The sequence below is a fragment of the Microtus ochrogaster genome, chromosome 17, assembly GCF_000317375.1.
Source record: "Microtus ochrogaster isolate Prairie Vole_2 chromosome 17, MicOch1.0, whole genome shotgun sequence".
NCBI lineage: Eukaryota > Metazoa > Chordata > Mammalia > Rodentia > Cricetidae > Microtus > Microtus ochrogaster.
In genome coordinates this window covers 34,795,687-34,823,518 of record NC_022019.1, presented here as the reverse complement: position 1 = coordinate 34,823,518, position 27,832 = coordinate 34,795,687, and the positions used below count along the sequence as shown (strand labels likewise).

The window sequence follows — 27,832 nt, the reverse complement described above, 5'->3', positions numbered from 1 at the left end:
ATTCATTTCTGAAAAAGGAAAATTCTATGGCTTCTTATATCCTAAAAATAGTCTTCAATTGCACATATTGGAGTGTTTAGGAAAATGTGTAAAGGACAAATGGTCTTGTCCAGCAGCAGCACTGCAGACGACCTGTGATTATCCTTCCTGGGGAATGTAATTGTAAAGAAAACATTCTTGAAACTTCCTCAAGCCCAAATGTTACAGGTTTTCAATGACACACGCTTGAGGCTGCTGAATGCCCTTGGCATGCGCCCATCCCTATCAGGAATGTCCCTCAGTGTGGGTTACTAGTTCTGACCAAATTTCTCCAACCACCATGGTTCTTGCAGACAGTCTTTCTGTCAGGTCTCCTCCATATTGGTCCTTTCCTTTCCCTCCACTGTCTCCTTTGTTTCCAAGGGGACGGCTTTGCTGACAGTAGATCAGAGAAGATGGGAAGATCTCAAGAGCAGACTGAAGATCGCACAACCTCTTCATCTCCCACCTCGGCCCGGTATCAAAGATGCTCTGATTTTATTCATGTTGGGCACTAGTCTTCCTGATTCCCTAAGAGCTTCGGATTTAAATTAAAATAATAATCGTGAGGCCACTAGGGGGTTGTGCATAAGTTAATACAGAAACAGACTCCAAACTGCTGATCTCTCCATAAGGCTATTAAAATCAGCCACCTAAAGGCTGAGCTTCAGTGCTCTCTGAATAAGCCTTAATGAAAAAAAAAACTGAATTTTTAAAGAAAATACATTTGTGCTTGCCTTTTAGAAATATGAGGGAAATGTATTAAGCCAACAGAAATCGAATGATGCGTTTCTCCTTCCAATATGGATGTTACTGTGCGCTGTTGTTTTAATATCAAGTGCCAGCCATTCCTGCAAAGCACTCACAATAGATAGAACTGGAGGGGAAGGCTGTAATGGGTTTGAAGATGAACATTAAAGAATATGAAAGACAAGGAAGGAAATCCGGCCCGTGTCTAAAGTGCCCTCGCCTACGATTTTCTTTTTCAGATAACGATGGCTTTAGAGCTAAAATGTATGACATAACCCAGCATCCCTTTTTTAAGAGGACAATCGCGTTGCTGGTTCTGGCCCAGTCTGTGTTGCTATCAGTCAAGGTACTGCTTCACCCTGAGATATTTGGAGTGGGTTTCACACCCTGGGTGTGATATCTGCATCCTCTGATCTTTAGTAAATGTAAAATTGTTGTGTGTGCTAAGAAGGGGAGCAGAGAGGAAAAAGTCTGCCTGGTGGGTGCTACAGTCACTTGTGCTCTGTTGCAGTGGGACGTCGAGGATCCTGTGACCGTTCCTTTGGCAACAATGTCAGTTGTCTTCACCTTCATCTTTGTCTTAGAGGTACAGTGATGAGCCTGCTGCTCTGGGGGAAGCTAAGAACAACGAAAAAGGAAAACAGTACCCCACCGTGATGGCGTCTACTTCCAGCTCCGTGTTCTCGTTTTTGAAACCTTTAAGGGGTGGATTTCATGGGCATCTGTCTATCTCCTTTCTGGCTGTGCTGCTTAACTTCAACAAATTTCACTTTATATTTCCAATGTGTCTAACTGCTGAAACATTCCTGCTGATTGCTGTGTCTGAGCGTTGGCCTGCCTACTAACAGGGTTTGCATGTTTGGAGCACAGGACTCTAGCCACTGTTAATCAGGGATTCAGATTACAGCACAGATGTAAACATGCAAGTGGGGCCACTATTATCTAAAGTGTTTTCTCTGTATCACATCTATTTTCCAGTCAATCTTCTTTGAAAGGCAAGTGAATTATCATTTTCTGTAAACTGGCTGATGTTTCCCAAAATACAGTTTTTCACTCAAGGTAGAAAAATAGCCTGCAATGAGCACTTAGTCATTAATCCAGGGAACAAATATAGAGAACAGATAAGTAGTCTGCTTGGCTTTTTTTAAAAATGTATCTTTGTGCCTGCTTGGCTTTTTAAAAAATGTATCTTTGTGACTAACTCTCTTATTAACTATGTCCTTAATTATATATGACATTATGACATGTCTAACTAATTGATTTAAACTTGTCTAAGAACTAGCCTGGTGTCCTTCTTTCTTGCTTTCTCTAGGTTACCATGAAGATCATTGCAATGTCACCAGCTGGGTTCTGGCAGAGCAGAAGAAACAGATATGATCTCTTGGTGACATCTCTTGGTGTCGTGTGGGTGGTGCTTCACTTTGCTCTGCTGGTAGGCACATCTTTGAACTTTATTTTAGCTGATACTTTGGTTTTTCCTAGTTCAGGGCTGTTTCCAGTCTCTTCTTGGGCATTAAATCAAATTTCTAAATCTGAGGTTTGCTCATAAAAGCCCCGGGACATGCTTGCAAATTGCATACACACACATACACACACACACACACACACACACACACACACACACAAATATGTATATGTATACGTGCACACACCTACACTTCCGACATAGACAAATCCTGGGTCTTCAAAGACCTATGGTGTGCAGATCTAAAGGACTAGAATCTGAAAACTCAGACCTTGCACCCTGAGACAGAGAAGCGCCTGTGCCACCCCAATACAAGCAAGACTTATAATGTAACTCTATGTACTCAAGGCACTCTTCTCTCCCAATATCTCATACCGATTTTTTGAACCCATCAATATCCATGTCTGAGGTCCAGCCCCTCAAATCTACAGCCATGGGAAAACTTGACTGGTCTACAGTGGTGTTGTCCAATGAAAATAAAATATGGTCACTGATGTGATGTGGCTCACACTGTACGCTCTAAGACAGTGGTTTTCAATGTTCCTAATGCCAAGACCCTTTAATACAGTTTCTCATGCTGTGACTACCAACCATAACATTATTCTTCTTGCTACTTCATAACTGCAATTTTGCCACTTTTATGAGTTATAGTTTAAATATTTTTTTGGAGAGAGGTTTGTCAAAGGGGTTGGGACCCACACATTAAGAACCACTGCTCTAAACATTATAGCAGCCTATAAGGCATAAATTATAAGTACTATCTTTTCATTAGTCTTCCACAAGCCCAGTGGTTGGTGTTATCAGAGTCCCACATTCTCCAACCCTCTTTAATATTAGAGGACTGAACGAAAGTATCAGTACTCATGGAGTCCATTTGCTTATCAGAAGGATCTTGCTCTACTTTGGATCTGCTATATTCATAAATATATTGAGTGGCCTTCTTAAACCAGTGGCTGCCTTTGACATTAGAAGTTGTTTAGGTTCTCAAATACTTATATACACCTTCTCAAATAATAAATGGCTTTGGATATAATGATGAGAAGAGTAGTATAGGATGATTAAGAAGAAATAAATGAACAAAACAAAGATATTCACTGCTCTCATAAACTTCATAGCCTAGAGAGCTAGAGAGACCTTCATCATGTGCTCACAAACCAGAAAAAAATGGGTATTCTGGGAAAGATGAAGGAAATCCCATGTCCCCATGACAACAGTGAGGAGTGGGAAATGCCTATATCAAAGAGGACATGGAAGGCATTCCCCCAAAGGACTAGACTCCATCTACAGAATATTTCAGATGCCCTTGGCTAGGATCAAAGGGTGCAGGGATTGGACAAGGGAAGTGTTGTGGCTGAAGTAGAAGGAGCCAGAGCATATAATACAGCACAAGGTTTGAACAAATGGAAATTTAAGTCTTTTCAGGACTTTGGGGTCCATGTGAAAATCATTCAGTCTTTAGCCCAGGGACTGTGGTTATCATGACTTCTAATGTAAGGACTCAGGGTGTCTATAATAAATCCTGAACTAATGTGGAGAGAAGAGGCAGAAAAAGCATGTTATGATTGTGTTTACTTTATCTAGACAAACTTTTGACTAAATGCTACTCAGTCTAAATGGAAGAATATGGTAGGCTTCCTAATCTCAAATATCGCCCACAGAGGAAATTCTGAGCCACCAAAAAAGCTTCCCTATTCTGCTTGACTGCTTTAGTTCTTCCCCTGAGAAAAACCATCATTCTTTGCGGTATTTTGCAGCGGACTGCTGCGAAGGAAGGCACAGTCCCTGTATTCCATCCAACGATGCTCCGTGCCCACATTCCTGTCCATTTGCCTCACCAAGGAGCTCAGTGGACCCCCTTCCAGGGACCCATCTGGGACTGTTGTCATTTGGCAAGGCAGCTCCTGGAGAATGCTCATGCTTTGGCATCAGCTGAATGTCACCGTTGTTATGCTGTGGCCAGTGGCATCTTTGTTTCTCAGAAGAAACCTTGTGAATCATAAAGCACAGAGTGATCTCTGGCCCTCAGCATACACTTGAAGAACAAGCCTGATGCAGTCCTCTTGAGCTGAGGGGTAGGGGTACTTTTTCTAAAATGGATCTATTTATAAACAGGGGACTGATCTCAGGAAAAGCTGTCTTCAAGTGCTGCTGTTGTTGGAATAAGGTCCCATGTAGCCTAGGCTGGTCTTGAAGTCAATATGTAGTCAAGGGTGATGTTAAAAATTTGACCCTTCTGCTCCTGCTTCCCAAGTGCTGGGATTATAGACATCACTACTACTCTGGGTTTATGTAGCATAGGATATTGAGCCCAGGGCCTTGCATGTGTTAGGCAAGACTTCTACCAGCTAAGCTACATCTCCAATCCCCTCAAGCCTTCTTTTCAACATCTGACCACTCTTTATTATGCCTTTATTTCCTGTCTCATTCAACTTCCTCTCATTACATGGCTACCTTCTACATTTCCTGCCCTGTCCTCCAAAGAACTGGTCACTGCTTTAAGTGAAATGAGTTTCAAAATACAGAATTCAGTTGAGTAAAACAAAACCCGAAGTTTCATCTCAGATTTGATTTTAAATCTAATACTTATTCATGAGTTTTTGCAGTGACCTTTTCGGCACCTTTATTTTAGATAAATTTCTTATAGGAATTTTCACATTTTATTAAACTAATTATTTACTAGATTTCACAGAAAGCAAAATAAAAATGGAACTATAACAAGATCTTTTGTGCAAACTGTAAAAATAAAAGCCTGTCTTCTGTTTAAATTTCAGAATGCATACACCTACATGATGGGAGCCTGTGTGATTGTCTTTCGATTTTTCTCCATCTGTGGAAAGCATGTAAGTCTGTCATGCAGAATCCTTTCAAAGGTTGCATAAGCATTGAATCACTGGTGCCAACTGACCTGGTTCTTATGGTCAACAAAGAACTAAACTTCATAAGTCAAGATTAATGATATTAAATATCACATTAAATCAGTAGGTTAGTTATCGTAGACTATATTTCCAGTTGTTATTTTTGTTTATCCTATTTGCTGAGTAAAATATGAAAAAAAAACATGTTAACTCTGAAACCAAAAGTCAATGTCATTCTTAATGTGCCTTAACTTATTGTTTTTTAAATTAACTTTATTGCAGAAAATTTGTAATTGATGATAATGTTTCCATTGTTCTAGATTCCTTGTTAGTATTTATGCACACCACATACTACCTGTGTTCTCTTTTGTAAAGGGATACTGCTTCTTTTGTCACTAGCATTATTTCACATATCGATTCCATATATCCATGTAATTGCTAGATTTAATCATTGGTGGTTACTTGACATTAAACCGTTATTACATTTAGTTTTTTTAGAACGTCTGTGGGTGACAAATTTTTTGGAGCCCATTCCCTATAGAGGGATACCTTGCTCAGCCTTGATACATGGAAGGGAGGGCTTGGTTCTGCCTCAAGTGATGTGACAGACATTGTTGACTCCCCATGGGAGGCTTCACCCTCTCTGAGGATGGGGAGTAGAGGAGGGAAGGGAGAGGGAACTGGGGTTGGTATAAAATAAAAAAAAGCTTATTTTAAATTCTTTTATAGATTGGCTATAGGTCAAAAATGTGTTAACCTTACGGATGTCTGGGTAGAAAAAGAAGAGGAAGTGGAAGACTAAGAATCTTGTGTTGTTAATTCAATTAATTTCTCTTGAGTGACTGAACTGTTTGAAGTATGAATAAGATTTCTCAATGCCAGATGGTTTTTGAATAATATTTAGATTTAATATCTAACAGGAAACAACGTTCAAACGTTGTACTTGGGAATTGCTACACAGCCAACCTGCGTATAGATTATTCACCAGCCGGCTCCTCCCCACAGCTAGAACTGTCTCTCCCTCCTGCTCTCCTCCTCTCTCCATCTGCCCTGACTGCGCCCTTTCTCACCCACAGGTGACATTAAAGATGCTCCTTCTGACTGTGGTTGTCAGCATGTACAAGAGCTTCTTTATCATCGTAGGGATGTTCCTCTTGCTGCTGTGCTATGCCTTTGCTGGGGTTGTTCTGTTTGGTACCGTGAAATACGGAGAGAACATTAACAGGTCAGCATGTATTTGTCTTCCTATTCATTTACCAAGCAAACCTTTTCATAGCATTGGTGAAAAGGGGTATTAATCGGTTGGAAAATAAAATAAAGCATACATATTTTTAATGACATTTTCAAATTGACAAAGATAGGCATGTTTATTTTAGAATCCTTAGAAAATGCAAAACAAAGCAAAAAAAGGATTTTATAATTCTACCCATTGTTGGGAATAACCATTCCTAATTTCCATGTACTTCTCTGAAATGCTATATCATTTTGTTGGGAATAAAGCAGTTTTGCAGGAAGTTAGAACCACAAAAAACACTCTGTTATAAGAAAAGCATTTTCAGAAGCTCATCTTCCACATTATGGAAGCATCCGCTGTTGTCATTTTAAAAGTTCTAAAATAACAAAACACGTGCAAATGCCTTGCTGGCAGGTGATTTGTTTGGTGAAGTCTGAGTTTTCTTCGATGACCAAGCAAAGGAAGGAATCACTTCTTTGTAGCCAAAGCTCACTCAGTTGATCAAAATGAAAGCCAGTAAACTGGTGATTTTGTGAGAGCTGGTTTGTCAAGAAGCCACACTGCTAGCAAGAGGCTTTAAGCTTTGATAACCATAACCTGGCAACCAAGCTGTTTGGTGGTGACTACCCATATTGCTTCATGACGATGACAACTCATGCAATCTCCATTCTGTTTTATTAAATTAGGCATGCCAATTTTTCTTCAGCTGGCAAAGCCATTACTGTATTGTTCCGAATCGTCACAGGGGAAGACTGGAACAAGATTATGCATGATTGTATGGTAAATACCCCCTCATCATTTTCAGTGCCTCAACATAAAGTCACATGTACATGGCAATGGTATCCTTGTTAGCACAAAGGCCTTGTATTTAATAAAAAAAGAATAATTTGACCACCTAGTTCCTAACTTTGACTTTTTAACATTATAAGATATGAATATAAAGAGCAAAATATCCCAAATATTCACTTAAAATAATTTAAGCTATTTTAATAATATTTAATAATGAGCACTGTTCCTTTGTTCCTATCCTTCATAGCTCAGCAATCAAAACAAGAAGATTTATTTAACACATACATCAGACACTAACCAAGTCTCTGTTTTGTCCTGGACCATAGGCCTTCTGCAGGTCCAAAGGTTCCTCAAGGCGAATATGTTATGTAGTCTGAGCCACTCTTCCCTTCGGTATCCTGCTTTCTGTCCAATAAGTCTGTATGACCCTCTAACCATGGTGTTAACATTTGTGTCTTCAGGCATGTTTGCCCACACTTTAAACCATGGGTTATCCATTCTTACAGTAATCTGTATTTTTTTGTTTGGACATGCATAACAGCTCTTGAGAATTGTAGAGTTAAACTTCTTTCTTTCTCCTCCCCATCACCTCACAGACACCAGTGATGTCCTATAGACATTCAGTAAAGAAGCCTGTGCTGTCCAGACAGGAAACTGCTAGCCATGTATGGTGTGACCAGTTATATCTGAAAAACATTTACTTTTGCTTGTTAATTAATGCACATTAAATTTAAATTACTACATGGAGCTAATGACCCTTGTGCTGGTAAATGAGATCTTAAACTGTAGTCAGCATTCAGAGAACAGGGATGTGCCTTTGTTATTAATCTATCCCTAAAGCTTAGTGCAAGTATAGCACACAGCGGGGCACAGGAAATTTTAAACATGAAAAAAAATAGAAGCCAAATTTATCAAATCAGGTACAACACAAGGCAGAATTAAATAAATCCTACATAGGAGTCCCAAAAGAGTATGTGGGAATACAGAGGAAAGAACCAGTCATTCTGGTTAAGAGAAGCCAGGACAGTATCACAGAAGGGTTTGTGGGTCCAACAGAATACATGGCTTTTAATTATTAAACTTCATAATTTCTATAGCATCTCATTTTGGTGCCTCAGGATAGGTAATTAGTCCTCACACAACTTTAATGTGAATTTGGTATGTGTATTATACTTATGTACAGATTAATCCATTGTTTAAATCAGAAAATAAATTAAGTTCCTCTTTATTTGGCTTTCTAAAGTTTGGTCCTAGTGACCACTGGTGAGGATGGGAAGGCTGTCTCTCATGGGACACCTGTTCATTTGCATTTTACTTCCGTCAGTGGCACTGGACTAAGGCATCTACAAGACTAAAGGCAGAGCACAGATGAAATACTCGTGCTGCAAATGGTGTGTGTGTCCAACATGTGTGGCTTTTTCATGATGGCCTTGCATTAACTACATCCCATCCTGTCAAGAATAGGTTCATTGAGCACTACAATCAGAAGAAATCTGTGCCCTTCCATGCTCTTACTCTCCCCTCCCTGCCCTCCACTGCCTCACAGGTCCAGCCTCCATTTTGCACTCCCGATGAATTTACATACTGGGCCACAGACTGTGGCAATTACGCAGGGGCACTGATGTACTTCTGCTCCTTCTATGTCATCATCGCCTACATCATGCTGAATCTGCTTGTAGGTAAGAGATGTTCCTGGAATTATTTTTTTCATCTCTTCAAACTCAGGTACTTAGATAATTATGTACAATTTTCGAGTAATTATCCTGGATTGCTTGGGGCGGGTGTTTCGTGGCACTAATTATAAATTGTTGCCTCTCAACCCAGGAGCTGAAAAGACCTTTGAAAAGCATAGAAATGGCAGTTGATTGCAGATTCGAGAGTTGTCCTATTTATTATGCTCATTAATTACCAAAGAGCTTTTTCCATGGATTGGGCTGAACACAAATCAGGGAGGGCTACTTTCATAGCCTCAAAATATCACATTTTTTTGTTTTAAAAGATATATTTTGTCCACCCAGCTGTGGGGCCACCCAGACACAATATGACCCTTTAAAATGCCCTGGAACTCTCAAGTAAGAGTAGGAACCAACTGGCATGCATGTCTACACAGAGTGCTTTTGAGCCCACGATCCTCATGTTTTGGAAAGGCAAGTACTGAAAAAATAGCTTAGCCCAAGTGAGAGACGTAACAGCCTGAAAACTACTGAAATCACTTTGAAAAATTGGCTTTATAATGTGAGTGATAACATCTATTATTAATTATAGATGCTTTACTCTTTCTAAAAAGTGACACATTAGTATACTTGTCTAACATCTGAATTCTTTATTCTTAGCCATAATTGTGGAGAATTTCTCCTTATTTTATTCCACTGAAGAGGATCAGCTTTTAAGTTACAATGATCTTCGCCATTTTCAAATCATATGGAACATGGTGGATGATAAGAGAGAGGTAGGAACTGTGGGTGTGGCTCACTTACTTTACCTTCTCAAAGTCAAGCCCATGTCTGGGCACTGAGGTAAAGCAATTCCCAAATGCTAAGGTTCCTGTGCAGTTCCTGTGCCCACAGGGCTTATGTCCTAAAGGGGGGACAATCCATCAAAGTGAAATGATACATGTGGCACGGGTTAATATCCCTAGTCCAAAATTTAGACTTGAAATTCCTTTTAGTACTAACACACCACAAATCGAAGAATTCACACCCGAGTTCACGTGACACCTCACAGTCGAAACCCAGGCACACTAATAATATTTTATAAAGTCACTTCCAGGATATGTGTATAAGGCATATGTGAAGCATAGATGAATCGCACCTGCAGCTGTAGCCCTAGTACGTGGGAGGCAGAAGCAGGAGAATCAGGAGTCTGACAGCCTTAAGTTAAAAGTCAGCCTGGGATATCCAAGAACTTGTTTTGAAAGATTAAAAACAAAAAAAATACATGAATGAATTTTATGCTTAGACTTGGATCTTATCCCCAAATCATTCATTCTATAAATGCAAATATTCCAAAGTCTATAAAACCCAAAATGTGAAACATTTCTGGCCCTAACACTTTTGTAGGAGATATTCAACTCATATGGAGTTCCAGAAGTTAAGACTACATTAAAGAAGGCAGAACATGGATTTAGCTGAGAAGGTCATGGAGGTTTGAGTGAAGAGGTGATGTTTGAGCTCACATCAAGAAATGAGGAAAGTTCAACCATGGAAAGACCCATCCTGGGAAGACCGAAACATAGTTCAGGAAGAGATGAGAGTAAAACGGCAAGGAACTAGTATAGCTGACAGAAGAAAGGGTCAGGAAGACAAGGTGTGGTCATGACCCAGGATATGCAAGGCAGGATCTGGCGTCTTCACCCCGTGTTACTTTCTGCCTACACTGGTCCTCCCTGTCCCCCAGTTGTGCTCCAGTGAACTTGTGAACTGTGGGGGATAGGGATACTTGGTCTGGTTCTTTTGTCTCATGGAGATCTGTATTTTCTCTGTAACCATTACTCATAGGAACTTGTTCTCATTTGATATGTGTAGGAATATCACACCCCCATTCACACTGACATCCTAATGACTAGGAAGAAGCCGTAGGTCACCAGGCTCATCCAAAGATATAGTCAGAGTTGGTGGATTAGACTGTGTTATATGGGATAGAGTGATAACTTTTAGAGTCCCAGTGTCCAGGTTTACCCCAGATGAGAGCAAAGCTGAAGCCTCATTGTCTTATCTGTAAGTTGTTCTAATCATTGTGAAGACCTACAAAGAAGCCTTTCAATGCAAACAGAATAACAAATGTTAATAAGTCCCCGAGACCCAAATCAAGTGAGGAGGGTTGTATATGGGTGTACTGCCTGCTCTTTGAAAGATATTCATCAAGGTTGCGTGTGCAGAGGTGGATAGACTGCTGAGCATAAGAACTAAGGGCCGGCTCTAGGGAAAGCTGCATGGGCGTTCCTCACCCTACCTGGCTCAGAAGTCAGGAAAGCCATTAGACCAGAGGAGCAGAAGGCTACTGATCAGTACTTCACATTATATGCCTATCACACATCATTCTGCGCAGCTTTCAAAGAAGCCTGTGACTTTCTTCCTGTCTGGGGCTGTTTATGCTGGTGATCCCCCTGCCTCCGCCTACTTGATATTTGGATTATAAGCCTGAGCCACCAGTCTTGGCTCATAGATTCATTTTATTGTCTAGGTTTCCTGTAAAAAGAGATCCCCTCCCAGTGAATTCCTAGAGCCTCCTGATGACTATCTTTGCTGGCCCTTGTGCTGTCTCACCTAGGGTGTAATCCCCACCTTCCGCGTGAAGTTCCTGTTACGGCTGCTACGTGGGAGGCTGGAAGTGGACCTTGACAAAGACAAGCTCCTGTTTAAGCACATGTGTTATGAGATGGAGAGGCTACACAATGGTGGTGATGTCACCTTCCATGATGTCTTGAGGTATGAAGCTGGTTCTAAAGACCAGTGTCACAGAATTTGCTGGGGCCAGAAATGAAAGCTGTAACATATGAAGGCCCATGAATTCAGTTACCAAGGATATTTGAAACATGAGTTACCATGATGCCATGGTGATAAGCAAGGGCACACTTTCTAGGAATGAAGTAGTCTTTCTCATTGCCTCGTTATGATCATGTCTGATCAATGCCTCGCACAAGGATAGGAAGCTGTGGCCTGCCCTCCCAGGAGGAAAAAGAAAGAAGACATGGAGCGAGTGGTTCTGTTTCTTTTGGGGGGGGGGGTGATGGGGGGGGGAATGGGGGGGGGGGGGGGGGATGGGGGTGTGGTCCTGCAAGAATTAAGTGACTTTCTCAGGGTCACTTGGTTCCTTGACAAAGACGAAGCTGAAATCCATATCTTTTCACTCAGGTGAGTCTGCTAAGAATCTGCCCCACCTGCTCTTTCGTAATTGCTCTGTTGGTTAAAACACTACATTTTCACGTTTTCTGCACCAGATGGGATAAAGGTTCAAACTCAGCTCTTTCAGTCTCTCTTAGGAGCATCTGTGTATCTTGCTAGAGCCTCTGTGCTCAAGTTCCCACAGAAGAAGCTTATTGCTTATGGTTCCAGAAGCAGGAAACCTGAAGTCATGGGAAGAGTTGGCTCTTTGTGAGGTTATGAGGAAGACTCGGTTCCAACCTTCTGTTAGATCTTCGAATGGCTTCTTGTAATATTTAGCTAGCAGTGTGATCTATACTGTGATCTCTGCCTTCACCTTCACACAAACCATTCTCAGTGTGTGTGTGTGTGTGTGTGTGTGTGTGTGTGTGTGTTGGCTGAGGTTTCTGTCCTGCCCAGTTACTTAAGTCCCAAAGAAATCACACAGAGGTTTATATTAGTTATAAACTGATTGACCTAGTAGCTCAGGCTTCTTATTAACTCTTATAACTTATATTAGCCTATAATTCTTGTCTGTGTTAGCCACGTGACTTGGTACCTTTTTTCGGTGAGGCAGTCACATCTTGCTTGCTCTGTGTCTGGCTTCCTCTCTCTCTGGGTGACAACTGCAGACTGAAACTTCCCCCTTCCCAGAATTCTCATTGCCCGGCATCTACTTCCTGCCTGGTGGCCCTGCCTATACTTTCTGTCTGGCTACTGACCAATCAGCATTTATTTAAAATACAAGTGACAGGGTACAGACCATTGTCCCACAGTGTGTGTGTGTGTGTGTGTGTGTGTGTGTGTGTGTGTGTGTGTCTGTTATTCCTTTTGTGAAGATAACAGTTGTCTTGGATTAAATCCCCAGATACTCTAGTCTGTCCACATCTTAAGTAGGTTTGCAATGAACTCTACATATAAGGTCACAACTTGAAGCTCTTGATAGAAATCTTAAAATATCATTTATGCTCCACAAGTCCTTTCAAATTACAGTGTCATTTGACCTAAACTTCATATTACTTAATGAGCCAATATAGAACTTATGACCCATATCAAGAAAACTAATTGAAAGGTCTCTTTTATAGCTGATTTCTTTTCTAAAATAGCCTGTGAAACATCATTGTAAGAAACCCTTCACAATTTTTCCTGCCAGAGATATCTGTGACACAGAAACTGGTTAGAACATTTGACTGACTGTAGCTATTTTACTCATATTGTACCTGGCATGTTAAATGTTGGGTATTGTCACACATGTGGGGGTCATTCAGGTAGATAAAACTTACAGCTAAAAGAAAAAGAAAAAAAGGTCAGACTAGCAAGGGAAAGGCCTGGGGAAAGCTCCCTAAAGTTAACAATTTTGCCTTTTTCTATCATTCATCCATGAATAAGCTAAGGAGCACAGAAAAATATGGGTCACAATTATGTATGAGGAGGAATGACATGCCTCTCAGAATGCTGATCTTTTCTAGTGGTGGCACAGTGTTTTTAGGTTGTCCATGAAGCACCCAGACCTACTGTTGTTGTCAATAATTAACATTTGACCTCTCTGGAGCATCGTGATGCATCTGATCACAAGGAACCCAAGCAGAGTTAACGGTGGTGATGTTGGCCCTCCATTCTCCACAGAAGTTAAGCAATAGTGAAATTTCTGATGAATCTCAAGGACTTAGAAGCATTTTATGAAACACAATGCAGGATTTTCTATACAATGGGGGGACATTTAGCAAAGAACAGAAGATCAATGACCCAGTGCTCCTGAAGGCTGTGACTGGAGCTCCGAAGGTGGCCTCAGGTTCACAACAGAGGTTGTATGAGATTCCAGGGTGCTGAAGCTACACAAGTGTACAGTTCTACCAAAGAGGTCTGTATTCCCCTTTGGACAGTCCCTGCTAGAAATTATCTGACTCCCCTCTGCACAAAAATGATAGTTTTACTTACCACTGCATAGACATGTTGAGCCGGGGACTAAATGAGAGTGTTTATTCAGCTATAGCTTTGCATCTTGTGAAATTAATAAGAAAGTTGCAGAGAGATAAATAAAATAGAGGGGAAGTGGAGTGGGAGATGCATAACTCACAGGCAAGGATATTAACCATCACAATTACAGCGAATCGTGAGGAAGGAGTGGATGGAACAATCTTTCTGCAAAAGGCATTCCAGAGTATGTACTTGACAGCTAGAGCTGTCGGAATCATCTAACATGGTCTTCTGCAGCACTGGCGCTCAGATACATTCATCTTCTAAGTTTCTTACAGACATTAGCTTGCCAGGTAACTTATTCAAATGTAGGTGCCAAGACTATCCTCAGCATTCATACAAGACAAGGGAGACACAGAGGTGACATTACCAGCCCAGCTGTGAGTGGCATCCAATGCTACACTGATGAGCTGGAAACCTGAGGCTCTAAACACCAGGTGAATCTGACCAGTGCTGCTGCTGTTCCTGTCTTCTAGCATGCTCTCCTACCGTTCTGTGGACATCAGGAAGAGCCTGCAGCTGGAGGAGCTGCTGGCCAGGGAGCAGCTGGAGTACACCATTGAGGAGGAGGTGGCTAAGCAGACCATTCGCATGTGGCTGAAGAAGTGCTTGAAACGCATCAGGGCTGTGAGTGAAGCACAAGCAGATAGATGCCAGTGTTCGGCCCACCTTCCACATTTTATAAAGTCCAGGACCCGTTGCTCATAGAATGGTCCCACTCACAATTATGATAAGTCTTCCCATACCAATAATCAAGATAATCCCCAGCAAACATGCCCAGAGACCCATCTCTCAAGTGATTCTGGATTCTGTCCAGTTTGACAATTAACACCATGATACACACTCACATTCAGAGAAAGTGGAGCGAAAGAGAAGAAAGTCCTCAGTACAATCTTTCAGCAACACAATCCTTCAGGGTCTAGCCTGATATCCCTTAAAATGCATCATCTTCATCCACTCCGTGTCTGATGCTGCAACAGCTTTAAGGCTACCCCAGCTTCTGCCTCATTTCCCTCAGCAGGCTCCACCAAACGTTTCAAACGAATCAAAGCTGTATAACACGAAGATTTAAAAAGCAATTTATTGGTATTCAAATATTTATGATCTCCATTTATTAAACTCAACCGTATGAAATTCCAAAAATAGCTACTGAGATGGAATTTACAAAACTACTTTTAAATTGCTGCAAAAAGTTCCAACATATGGTTTATCACGTTGTTCAGTCTCGAAAGACCACCTCTCGTGGAATTTTAATGATGTGCCTGCTGCCTCCTGAACCGTAAGTTTGTGTGAGGCTCTCACATATTAATGAATATATACTCCATTAGCATATACTGTATTTCCAGTGAGGGCTTCCGTTGGGCAATTAACGTTTATGGGCACTTTTGACTTATGCTTCACATACAGAGAAGAAAGGCAAACCAATCAGTAAACACTTCCTGCAACACAATTAACGTTATGTAAGATTTGTTTGATCCTGCCCTTTGGAATAATATCCACTACAGAAACATACATTTCTGTTAGAGGAAAACATTCCCCAAGGAAAATAAGCTCTCAAGTACATTTTCCTAGAGCAAGGCCAGCTGCCCACTGCTACCCAATCACAACGAGGCTATCATAGCTCTTCTGGTTCCATGGATTACAACTGTCCTGCTCAGACCCTGTGAGGGAAGCCTTGGATAGGAAGAAGAGGCTGATGCTGGACTGGCCCTACCAGGCTGCCCTACAAAGTCCAGAACTAAGACAGGAGTAAGAGTTTCCTCCTCATCTACTAAAGACCCTCTGGTGCTTACATCTTTCAGGAAAGTGGGGGGAGGGGCTAAAATTGGTTAAATGAGGATAAAATTAAATCACAAGGGAAACTAAAACAACCACATTAGGAATTTTAAATAACATATAAACTAGCATGGAAGAGCATAGCAAGTCCAGTTGTTACACAAATGGAATAGGTGGGAGATGCCTCCAATCTCCAAGACTTATATGTCAGTCTACCAGCCTCAAAACTGATTCAAGATTCCTATTTGGAATTTCCTAAGAGGCCAGCAAACCTCTTCAGAGAGGGGAGAAGAAAGTGGCTTGGTAGGAATGGGACAAAGAAGCGGGGCACCTTTCCTCCTTATGCAAGCGCAGCATCTTCCTGCAGAAACAGCAGCAGTCATGTAGCATCATCCACAGCCTGAGGGAGAGCCAGCAGCAGGAGCTGAGCCGCTTCCTGAACCCTCCCAGCATCGAGACCACCCAGCCAAGTGAGGACACTAACGCCAACAGCCAGGACCAGAATACGCAACCTGAGGTAAGATCCAAGGATGCTCTGTGGGAGTTGATTCTGGCCACAAACATTTCAAACAAAAATGTCACAAATATCTGTAGCACCTTTGGGGTATAGAATGGTAATTATCACGTTTGTAGCATACAGTGATGAAATCGGGATAATCCCCACGTCCGGCTCCTCAACTGTCGACCATTTCTGTGTGTTTGCAACCTTGTGACTTTTTTAGTTATTTTGAAACCTGTCAGAGACTATTGAAGACTTCATGTGATAATTATCTTCACTGTCAACTTGATAGCCCTAGGGAAGCCCAAACTGAGGACTCCTGATGCTAAGGACTCCTTGGCACTTTGCCTCCATCCCTAGCTCACCAGGCACCTTGGTCTTTTCTAACCATTGTCATCTTCTTTTTGAAGATTTACTTTATTTGTGTGTGTGTGTGTGTGTGTGCACCCAAAGGTGCTACAGATATTTGTGACAAATTAAGTATGTGTTTTTTTAAGAGAAAGACCCACAACTGACTCACTCTTCTCCCATGCAGACAAGCAGTCAGCAGCAACTCCTGAGCCCTACTCTATCAGACAGAGGAGGCAGTCGACAGGATGCAGCAGATCCTGGGAAACCCCAGAGGAAGTTTGGACAATGGCGTCTGCCCTCAGGTAGGTACATCACTCACCTCTACCCATTTCAGGTATTTAAGAAGCATTTGCTCTTTCTTTAAATTTTGGGTCTAAGATTTTATTTAATATGCAAATTAGTCTGCCTTCTGCTACCATAACATACATGGGAGAAAAATCCACTTATAAAGAAGAGAGGTTTATTGACTCACTTTGTTGGAGGTTTCAGCCCACGGTCAGTTGACTATTGCTATTGGGCCTATAATAATGCTGTAAAGCATAGTGGGAATGTATAATGAGGAAGTTGCTCACCTTATCACAACCAGGACAAAGAGAAAGAGGAAAAGATTGACGTCCTACTTTCTTCTTCAAGGGCATGACCCCAGTGACCCAAAACTTACTAGGTACCACCTTTTAAAAATTCTACCACTGCCCAATACCACAAACTGGGGCCAAGCCTCCAACACCCAGGGCCTCTGGGGACATTTCAGATCCAAACAGAAGAAATGGGTAGATATGAACTTCAGAAAATGCCATGGAGTTCTCAGAAAAGGCCCAGGTCCCACTTTATCCCAACACATGCTGTGTGTCTGAGCTGATCACTCACCCTGACCTGAGCGTCTTTATCTCAACGACAGTGGTCATGATGACAAGCCTCCAGGTGGCATTGGCCGTTGTGTGCCAGTCACCACCCACAGGGCATTACTGGGTCATTCAATCCTCACAGTTCTATTATTTCCCATACATTGCTGATGTAGTAAGAGTTTTCTCCTGAAGAAATGTGTGGTACAAGGAAGCCAGGATGATCTCATGAAGGGACACACGGGAACAGGAGAGGAGCGATTCTGCACACACCCCAGTCTCCTCCCTATCAAGATCTAGGCCTATAGTGAAATAGGGCTTCATTCTCTCCTTTCACCATGCTCAGCTTCGACCCCCACCCAAGTGAGAATGGGTGACCCTGAAACCTCTGCCACATGTCTGTTCACAAAGCAGATGGCAATACAGTTTACATTCTGAAGCTGGAAGTGTGCCGTGGTTCTTAAAGCCACCAGTAAGGAAGGTCCTGATGAGGGATCAGAGAGGTCATAACTTCAGTCTTGTTTAAGCACAGCTAGGCGTGACAAGAAGCGAGATTGAGTAGGTGCAGGGGCCACAATGTGAAAATCCCTAAAGGACAGATGGGACAGTTTCATTTCCATACTATAGGCAGTTAGAAGAGAGACATTAAAGAATTCTGAGCAAGAGATGACACTTGCAACCTATGCTTTAGAAAGACTAAAGTGGCAACACAGCCAAGAGTTCACTTGCCTCTGGCAGGGACTGACAGTGACCTGGAGGCAGGTGACAGGGTACAGAACATTTCAGTAGTCTGGACACAGTGATAAGAGCGTGGTCCACACTGCTAGTCCGACACTACAGAGCAGACATGAGAGATGACCTGGGGAGAATGTCCTCCTTGGTATTCACTTAAGCGGATGATAGAGGAATATGGTCAAATTATCAACAGTAGTGCTTGTCTGTGTAGCCTCAATGTGGAAAATGAAGACAACCACTGAGACAAGCTACTAGGGGCACACAAAGTCGGAGGGGGAGAGACAAAAGCAAAGGGCATTTTAAGGAGGCACCAAGCACCACACTGTGCACTCTGTCATCTCAATGTCCCATCTTCTGTCTCCCAGCACTACAGAGAGCACATTTGCCTTCTCTTCATTTACAGTGGACACAGATTAGGTTCAGAGACATGTACGTGCCAGTGACTTCATATCTGCAGATTACTCAGGGGACACAAGGCCAAGGCAATGGAAAGCCAAAGCCACTTCCACTTTCCACACCTGTTCCCCATGCCATCTCTCCTTTTGAAACACCACACTATCACTCTTTTCTTTGTTTCCCTAATGAACACACTCTAACACTTCTATTTTACACCAGTTGGGGGTGTTTGCGGTCTCTACCTTCTTTAAAGTAAAAGGGGCCAGCAGCGTGTTTTCCCGAGAGTTCTTATTAGCTGACTATGAGCCTGAGTTTATTGGAAAGAATCAAACACAGGAAAGGTTCCGTATACACATCTGGAGGCAGGAACTGGGAGCCAAACGCACCGCTGCTCAGAGTATCAAGGTTTTTCCAGGAATGGTTAAGGCATACTGAAACAGCAACTAGTGGATAACAGGACTCCTTTAACTCCACAGCTCCCAAACCAATAAGCCATTCCGTGTCTTCGGTTAACCTACGGTTTGGAGGAAGGACAGCCATGAAGTCTGTGGTGTGCAAGATGAACCCCATGCCAGACACAGCTTCCTGTGGCTCCGAGGTTAAGAAGTGGTGGACCAGACAGCTGACCGTGGAGAGTGACGAGAGCGGAGATGACCTCCTGGATGTTTAGCCGACAAACAAGACAAAGGAAATCACAGGGTGAAAACCATTGTCTCGTACTTTCCTTCATCATTCAAAAAGCAATCTGTAATTGCTATAAACTGAATTTCACCTTGGTAGGGATTTTCTAAATTGATTTGTGTCCATTTGTGGAGGTGGTCTATCCAAGCAGTATTGCTGTGGATTACTGTGATTTATTATAGAAAATTTGGGGCTGGGAATATAGGTCAGTGAAAAATCACTTGCCCTGTGTTTGAATCACAGAAACACAAGAAAATATATGTATATAATGGCAATGTTGTTAATATTAGAAACTGCATCAGTAGCAGCTATATCACAAACATTCATGTGTTCTTTCTGTGTAAGCTAAGATGTATTCATCTGCACTCTTGTATGTTATGACTACTCCTCCCAAAGAGACCCACAGTCATAGTACAGGTGTTATAGTCTAGTTCACTTTTTTCCCCATTTCCAATAGAAATGCTTCCCTTGGGAGAAATCATTTATGGTTGATCTGAAAATGTCAGCACTGAGCTCATGCTAAAATGATAGCAGCTTCAAAACCACACAGATTCTGAATTTTAAAAGCATATTCTTTTTCTCATGTTATCTTTAAAAAATGTGCATGAGCTGTGCATAAATAGGAGCAATTTGATTTCCGTCTCTGAGCACTCTAATGAAAGTACTCTAATGAAGTTGCCTGCTTCCAGGAAAGTTGTGTGTACAGGTCCCAGGTAAAGGAGTCAGTTCCAGATGTTAATCGGTGGAAAGCAAACCAGTAGGCGGATTATGTCAGGGACATGAGGAGAAAAAAAAATACTTCGAAATCTTAAAAAAATCCTTTGAATAACTGAGTTTAGAAAACAGAATGAAAGTGTTAGACTCAGTTAAAAGGCTTGCATTTGAGAGGTTATGAACTTTATGGCTTATCCTTGCTGTGGGCATTTTGCTATGAATCGACAGGGACATTGTGGGTTGGCTCTAATACACAATTGCAATGCGAGATTCAAAATGGTAGTAGATTCCCTGCTACCATAATTACATATGGAAATAATAGAAAGGTGAAAAAAACCGAAAATCTCCCTCTGAACCCACTTTGGGAGTACCACAATGTAACTGTGTTTTCCCCACATATCAATGGTACATGGCCTCAGGAAAAATTAGAAACACAGAATGATTTGGAATCACTGATGGATCCTAGCATGGGCAGAACCCTGAGTTGTCACTGTCAATTTCAGATTTAATATTCAGATTATTGTAAGAGGTTGAGTATGGAAAAATTCTCTGACTCCTGGGTTGCTTTTATGATATCCCTTTCTCCATTTAACATTCTTCAAATAGCCAAATGTCACGTTTTTTTCTACATAAAAGAGGTGGCATTCTATGACCATCTATTGCTTCTGTGGTTACCTGTGCCTCTTAGATAATAGGCAATTCAAGCTTGTTCAGCCAGGGGGGATTTTTATTTGGTTATATGTTCATTTGAAATTTGAGTTTTGTATATAAAAGCAAAATAAATATTGGACTTGTAAAAGAATTTACTATGACCTGGTTGTCATTTTGAACTACTTCCCTTGCACATGTATGGGATGGGGCTCTCTGTAACTGGGATTTTGCCAACCCTATATGGAATATTCAGTCCACACTAGGTTGGCAAAAACTCTGTCCCTGGTAATCATTTAGAGGAAATTCCCAAATCCAGAATGTTCCTTTTAAGGTTGTGCTGACAAGGCTGGGTGAGCATCACATGCCTTCCCAAACCATCGTGAGGCAGAGAAGCCAATCGTGGCCAGAGCATGGGTAGGCATTAGTGCTGAAAGAAGGAAATAAATGATTTATTTTGGCTCATTACATTGAGTAATAGAGCTTCACTCCCACTAAACACTGGGCCCTTCCTGGAAAGTCTGGAATTAACACTTGGGAGAAGCAGCAGCACCACTCATTCTGTAGTGTGTTGTAGGAGACCATTTGTTTGTTTATTTCCCAGAAACCAAAATAATCGCACAGAAACTGTATTAATTAAATAACTGCTTAGCTCATTAGCTCTAGCTTCTTATTGGCTAACTCTTACACATTAATTTAACCCATTTTTGTGAATCTGTTTATCGCCATGTGGCTATGGCTTACTGGCTAAAGTTTAGGTGCCTGTCTCCAGCAGGGATACATGGCTTCTCTCTGACCCTGCCTCATTCCCTGCTTAGCTCTGTTCCCCTATAGTTCTGCTATAGGCCCAAAGCAGTTCTTTTATTAACCAATGATATTCACAGCATACAGAGGGAAATTCCACATCAGTAGTGAAGCAAAGATAGAACAGAAGTGATGCCTTCAAAGCTGTGGCACCCCTACGTTAAATCAGCACATGCCTCCTGTGGCTGAAGCATGTGACTTACCTGGAGCAGACAGAGGACAGGTCAGTGAAAATAGGTACTACCTCTTTTAGGTTTTACTCACTGAGATATGCAGGTGCAGGTTTGGGTGATACAGATGGGAAACTAGGGCCACCCATGTCCCCTGATCCTCAGTGAACCACTCACAGTGACAAACCTGTCATCTACCACCCACTGCCTTTAATTAAAGGAGCTGTCAGGTCCAAGGACATGGGAACTCTTGAGGGGTGCAATACTTTAAGCAGAAACCCTGAGAGAGAACAGACCACACAGACACTGACCATATGGCAACTCAAGGGGCTCAGTGGGGATAGGATGGGACAGAAAAGCTGTGTGATGACATTCATATGCCTAGTGGTGTTTGCAGACCAATACCCTCGATCAGTGGCTCTCTGGTTATACCCCGAGATGGCGAATACGATAAGGGTACATTAGAAGGAAAGTGACTATTAAAAAGCCTTGCATACCTGTGGTTTCTAAGCCAAACGTTCCTGCCTGTGTTTCATTGTTGGGTATGGCTGGGAAGTGTCCCAATGAGTGACTTGCCAAGATTCCATGTCATGGAGGTTATTAGGTCTGGAAAGGAGAACACTGAAGAACCAAAATGGCGTTGCTTAGGGTGAGTTATCTTGCATTCTCTCACCTTCCCAACACATCTCCACATTTGAACTATCCTGGCGATTTTCAAACTGGATCTTTTGGGGCATATGGTAGTGTGAGCCATGGGTGGGAAAAAAAAAAAAAGAGTGAGCTGGAGGATGTGTATTAGAGATGATGTCTCTTCTCACAAGCCTTATACCTGCCATCTGAGGAGGTAACCATTCCTATATCACAGTGGAAACTGCCCCCACATAGACCCTCCCTCCTTGGGATTTTCCTGCTAACCATCTTCCTTCAGAGCACCTCCCTCATGCAGACCGGGCAACTGCTACATCCTGGATGTGTGCCCTGCTTATCCACCTCACTCCAGCCCTACTGGCTACCTTTGATTTTTTCCTCCAATGGCAAGAACTCTGGTGACCTTCTCTTGCATGGGTCATCTTTCTCACGCCTTCATAACTGAGGTTACCATATGGAGAACTGTATTAAAGGGTTGCAGCATTAGGAAGGCTGAGAACCACCAGTCTAAGGTATTTTTTTTAGACAATTGCCAATAGGATTATTTTCCTGATTTCTTTCTCAAAATGTTTGTTACTGGTATATATGAAGGCTACTGCTTTGTATACATTAATGCTTTGTGCTCTTACAGCCTTCTATTGACTGAGGAACACTGACAGTGACTGCCATCTACTTCAGTCAAAGTCTACTTATTTAAAATATAGTCATATCTAAAAATACATTCATATTAGCCTGTAGTACATGAGAAGTTACTAAGTTACACAATCTAGCTGAGTTGATACAAAATTAACAAACACAGTGGCTATCATGTTATGCCCAATAGTTGATGATTAGTGCAAATTTTGATAAGAACATTCCTAAGTCTTTTTTTCCAACTGTCTTTTTCCTCTCAGGAAAGAAATAAAGAATGCTGGTTTTCTTCTCTTCAGGGAAGAAAGAAAAACAAATCAAAAAATAAAGGAGTTGCCCTGCCTGCTGTGTGTGTGTGTGTGTGTGGTGTGTGCTTTGTTTAATGTGTTTGTTGTCAAGGCTTCCAGTGGCTTTGAGAGATGTATCACCTCCATCAAGCTACAGTCTTAACCTTTTCAGTCACATTGACTTCAAAAAACATCAACACAGTCATCCCAGCTTGCACTGTCTTCTATTTTACAGCCTGCAAGTCTAGACACACTGAAACTATAACACAAAACAATCAACTCAGGAGGACCAGACTGGTTGTAGGTTCATATCATATTTCCTGCATGGCAAGGAAAGCTGTCACATGGACGCCAGTCCTCTTCTCTGATACAAGAAATGTTCCTTGGTGGCTTTCCTAGGTGCAGAGGCGAGAACCCATCTCAGTACCTATTTGGGCCAAAAGATGTATATACAGGAAGATTCTTGGTACTTGAGTCCCTTGATGTCGCCCATCGAGTTTGCAGATTTGCTAAAGTTCCTTAGGGACTCACTGTGAAATGTATTGGCCTCTTCCCACAAACTGTCTCTTCCTGGCCTTTGTTGGGAGCACCCACCACTTTGCAAAGAAGGGAAAACTTCCTTTGCTGCCATGATAGATGCTTGTCCTTCCTGTAGCCATCGCTTGCTGCCAAGAATGCATCACTTCTCATTTCTACCAGGTTCCTATTAACACCAAACGATTTTGTATTCTTTTTTTCTTTCCCTGTTGGTTCTTTTCTCAAGGCACTGGAAAGATGCCTGCTCCAGACCAGGTCAAAAGATAATTGGGAAATTTGTAAAGTCCTAATGAGTATGCCTGAAGGGTTTAGCTGAGTTCTTTCTTCCGATAGCCACCGCTCAACACCATGTCACACCAGCAGCCCTGATTCCCCTATCCAGGGGTTTCCCAGCCCAGGCAGGGTCTCTATTTTCCTTCTGCAATCGCCTCACACCCTTGTCTAACTGTTAATTAGACGCCTCATTTCTTGGCATGTGTATGGGCTTGGGCCATCTGCTTATTGATCATATCCTTCAGAATATATTGGATTTTAAGGAAGTCAGTTACAAAAGCAGATGATGTTTAAGTGGTCTTCAGAGAAGGTATCTCCAAACGTGTGAATGCATGATGGGGTTAGCCTGTGGTCCACACACACACACACACCAATCAACAAGCTACAGACATAACGGCTGCAAAGTTCATACACTATCATCAACATAACACAGTGTGAGAACAAAATTCAGAATTTCTAGCAGAAATCTATGCACTGTGGTCAGCAATGAACAAAGGACATGTGTATAAGGAGGGCCAGCGCACTGTGTGGATCCCGACACCTCTGTGAAGGTCCTAAGGAACAGACTCCCAAGCCTGCAGATGGTACTGAGGCTTGTGGTTATCTACCCTATGGTGCATGTCTGGACCCTTACCATATGTGTTGTCCTCAGAGTTGCTCTTCAAATGGGAGTGGAAATATTTCAGTGGAAATGCTTTCTAAAGTCATTCTTAAATAAAAATAGATAGTAATGCTGGCATTCATAGAAAATGATAATGATTATCTTTTTTTTTCTCCTAAACCTGATCCGTTATCCTTTTGTTTTACATCTTGAGGACCACAGACCATTTGATTTCAGGCTAAGGTAAAACACTTTGGACATATGTGTACCTGAGCTATAGTTCTGATCAAAGAGCTTTACTCTAAATCCTCCAACAAGACAAGATACTGTGGGAACTCAGAAAGAGCAAATCAGGAAGTAGGACGGAATGAGTAAGTCCTGGGGTTGGGGCCAGAATTCAACCTCTCACCTCTGGCAGGTGCAGCCAACAAGTTACAGGGTGGTCACAGTAGGGGGATGGGAGTCTTCCTTTGCTCCCTTCCTATGTCTTATGTCAGATAAAAAAGTAAATTCCAAGTTAAATAAGAAGACTGCAGGATTGTATTAGTGGCTTTTCTCCTCGCTGTAACCAAACACTGGGCAGAAACAACTGAAGAGAGGAATAATTAGTCTCAGTTCAGAATTTTACTTTCAGCTCCGAGGATACAGTTTGTAAAGCACCGTATTAATAATGCCAGCTATTCTTACTGTTTCTGACCATGGATGTTTGTCTGTTCTGCTCACAATATGTTTCAGATATGGATCTGGCTCTAATTATCTTCATAAAATCTCTGTACTTCTAGAAGGCAAGAGTCAGCTCCATATGAGGCAGTAGTAGGGATGCTCGTGATCCCATGTCTTCCCTGAGCCCATTTCCACACCTTCATAATTGGGCTAAGAATAAGGATATTGACCAGGGCATGTAACAGAGCCACAGAAAAGCATTTTGTTTGTGTGAGGAACTATCTACATGCTAATATAGAATTGCAATCCTCCAAGATAGCACTGTCTACCACATTGTAATAAAAGAAGCTAGCATCAATGGAAGGCTCTCTGTTCTTGGAAAGCATCATTCTGAAATCACTTCTCCTCCAAAGGCTGGCATGGCTTGTGTCACTCAGAGAATGGAGCACCTAGCAGCAGGTGTGACATCGGCATGGTCACTGGAAAAGTATGAATAATGCTTTGGTCAGCAACCGAAATGAAGATGCCTGGGGAGAAGAGCTCTTTCTGAAACCCAGGTGGAAAATCAATGTTCCTGGAAGGATGAGAGGGGGAAATCTATAGGAAGGGAAGTGAGTGCTGTATAATGCAATTTGGAGGGTTTTTTTCCTTCCCCCATGCAGTTGGCCTAATAGAAAGTAAAATCTAAAAACTGCTTGTTGGAAGGGGAAGGCTTAACTAGGAAGAAGCAGCTGGCTCTCAATCGACTGACTGCTTGGCTAACGGGGAAACTGCTGGTGTCCAAGCCTGCATTTTCTTTGCTTTGTGGGTTTTTTTTTTCTGATTTGTAAGGACAGTGTTGAAATGCATATTCCAAAACTGGGATGTCAACTTCAGAGTTGAAAAAAATTCTATGTCGATTTATCAATTCTTCTCTCCACTATAAGTAATTAGGATAGTTTTGCATCTGAATTCACTTATGTACGGCCTAACCTAAGTGAAGAGAACTAAGATATTAATGGACAGTTATTATATTGTTATAGTAGATATTATGTTGTCTTATCTTTTACTATCTACTTAGAATAACAATAACTCAGTACAATAGTTTTAGTAAGCTTGCATTTATAAAGCAATCTGTTACCTGAAGTCAGATGTGGAATTTCCCATTCACGACTACTTGCTCTCAACATAGATTAGATCTCCAAGCATTTGAAATTTCTGATCTTTGGGTTAAAGATGCTCAACCGAATAAAAAAGCACAAAATTACTAAACTCTGTAGATCTTCCTCTCATCTGCCTCGCTTCTCTGCCTGAAAGGCCACAGAAGTCTATGAAAACAATGGACAAAAAGCATTTGCTACCAAGTCTGCTGAAAAATCCCCTCCTTCAGATGCAGAAAGGCTAAACCAGAAACCATAATTGAATGCTGACTCTTGTTGGCAACACTCACTGTCTCAATAACTCACCCCACAAACAATGGAGGACAGGCTACAATGGAAGAAAGGTTACCAACCCTGACTCCGGCATGATTCTTACCTCACACATCCTAAAGTCCACAGACTCCACTCACATCCAAAGCCCAACAGGGGAACAATGGCTTTTATCTCCGATTTCACTTATCACCCAGGAACCAGACTCGAGCTTGGTAAATTGTATTAATCATCTAGAGCCTAGTTTTTGTATAATTTTATTAAAACATAGACTGCATCTTAGATTGTTTACAGAATCCCAAATATCTATAAAAGATGACAAGGAAAGAAATGTGATTCCATATTGAATTTCAAATTATTTTGTATTTGAACAAATGACCAGGCTATTTTTTAAGCATAAAGTAACTTTTGAGTTCCCCCACTAGCTCTGACTTTTGCCCCAGTAAAAGAGGAGTTGATTAATGGCAGAGGGCACAAATGAGGTGACGGGGGCTTCATATGTTGCCTCTTCCTGACCACACAGGAAAACTCTGGCTTCCAAGAGAATTCAAATTTCTCAAGTTTAGATTCACTTCATCAAACCAGACTGGTGGTTTTATACTAGAAACAAGAAGAAAATAAAATGTGGATTGCCCTGGCAATAGGAATACCTCTAGCACCTCTGCTTAAATTTTTCTCTAAAATTTATTTATTTAAAATAGATACATTCTAATTCCCAAATCACAAATGTGAACGTATCCCCACTTTGCCAAAAATTTCTCAAAATCGTTACAACATTGACTTATCATTTAGTAAAAAAAAAACTACTTACTTTGTGAACTGGTTGTTTTCTGAAATATGTTTAAATATTGAGCAACAATATCCATGAAGAACAGAGCTTTGTAAGAAGTGAAAGCAGCTTCTCTGCACACGGGGAGAACTCATCTGTCAATCGGCACAGACACACGGCAGCATTTAAATTTTCACCTTCTGCCTAAACTAACTTATTGATTTTTTTTTCTTTCCTGGTCAGTGTTCATAATCAGATAACAAGAATGAGATAAATGTTTTTTTTTTGTTTTTTTGTTTTTTTCATTTAACTCAGCTCTGTTTTATTTAAGCCCTCCAAATCCATCAAAATGATTTATAATTTTTTAATTTTATTTATTTTTTTCCGCCTCCTCCCCGTTGCCCATTTCCCTCCCCCTACTCCCCTACCCCACTCCCCCTCCCCCCACT

The 27,832-nt window shown here is 41.6% G+C and overlaps 1 protein-coding gene across 4 annotated transcripts in view; it reads left to right on the top strand.

The window, feature by feature from the left end:
- The window catches only part of Nalcn (sodium leak channel, non-selective), a 258,303-nt gene extending 237,560 nt beyond the window's left edge, over positions 1–20,743 (top strand). For all 4 annotated transcript variants that reach the window (XM_026783175.1, XM_026783176.1, XM_005355702.2 and 1 more), the window contains 14 exons: positions 403–496; positions 1,008–1,114; positions 1,280–1,354; positions 2,081–2,200; positions 5,005–5,073; positions 6,165–6,313; positions 7,009–7,102; positions 8,658–8,790; positions 9,445–9,560; positions 11,381–11,538; positions 14,427–14,577; positions 16,094–16,243; positions 16,761–16,878; positions 19,026–20,743. In XM_026783175.1, the coding sequence (XP_026638976.1) occupies positions 403–496; positions 1,008–1,114; positions 1,280–1,354; positions 2,081–2,200; positions 5,005–5,073; positions 6,165–6,313; positions 7,009–7,102; positions 8,658–8,790; positions 9,445–9,560; positions 11,381–11,538; positions 14,427–14,577; positions 16,094–16,243; positions 16,761–16,878; positions 19,026–19,219 (1,728 nt within the window). In that variant the 3' untranslated portion in view covers positions 19,220–20,743. The remainder of the gene's footprint in view (positions 1–402; positions 497–1,007; positions 1,115–1,279; positions 1,355–2,080; positions 2,201–5,004; positions 5,074–6,164; positions 6,314–7,008; positions 7,103–8,657; positions 8,791–9,444; positions 9,561–11,380; positions 11,539–14,426; positions 14,578–16,093; positions 16,244–16,760; positions 16,879–19,025) is intronic.
- The last annotated feature ends 7,089 nt before the right edge of the window (positions 20,744–27,832 follow it).